Raw genomic sequence first — 602 nt, 5'->3', positions numbered from 1 at the left:
TCAGTCAGGCAGCACTGGATGTCTTTTGGAGAGATATTCTCGAGCTCAACCAGAAGTTCTGGGCGTGATGCAGGAATCCCTGGTTAAGGTTGTCTGGCCTGTGCTACACAGGAGGTGAAAAAAGATCATCAGAATGGTCTTAAATGTATGAAGCAGTCACCAGCTGCCCCTTTGGACCTCCCCACACCATCAGCTTCCCCTATGTGCCAGCCCTGGAAAGAGCAGAGGATGAAAGGGGCTTCACTGTAGCCTCCCCCCCCCCCCCCCCAACAGTAATTAGGCCACTGCCCCCAGGATTACTGACACCTCCCCTTTCTTTTGCAGGGTCATATTTTTCTCCTCTGCTCTTTGTTGCAATCATCCTGGGGCTGCAGTGGCCCCGGGGGGCAGCAGCTTTCCCTGCCATGCCCCTCTCCAGTCTGTTTGCCAATGCCGTGCTGAGGGCCCAGCACCTCCACCTGCTGGCTGCTGACACATACAAAGAGTTTGTAAGTATCACGGGGTCGTGCCATTGGACTCCCATGTTATTTGAAAATGGGATCATCTTTCCCCACAAACACAGACATGTTCAGTTTGTGGAGTTCTCCCCAATCCTGGGCAGG

At 53.7% G+C, this 602-nt stretch overlaps 1 protein-coding gene across 1 annotated transcript in view; it reads left to right on the top strand.

Moving 5' to 3' along the window:
* Positions 1-290: 290 nt before the first annotated feature.
* The window catches only part of LOC113409141 (somatotropin-like), a 2,183-nt gene continuing 1,871 nt past the window's right edge, over positions 291-602 (top strand). The window contains exon 1 of the mRNA XM_026662750.1: positions 291-488. Within this exon, the coding sequence (XP_026518535.1) occupies positions 405-488 (84 nt within the window). The 5' untranslated portion in view covers positions 291-404. The remainder of the gene's footprint in view (positions 489-602) is intronic.

Source organism: Terrapene carolina, unplaced genomic scaffold (genome assembly GCF_002925995.2).
Source record: "Terrapene carolina triunguis isolate 2854851 unplaced genomic scaffold, T_m_triunguis-2.0 Scaffold30049, whole genome shotgun sequence".
Taxonomy (NCBI): domain Eukaryota; kingdom Metazoa; phylum Chordata; order Testudines; family Emydidae; genus Terrapene; species Terrapene triunguis.
The sequence above is the reverse complement of the archived record's forward strand: the minus strand, read 5'-3'. Positions and strand labels throughout refer to the sequence as shown.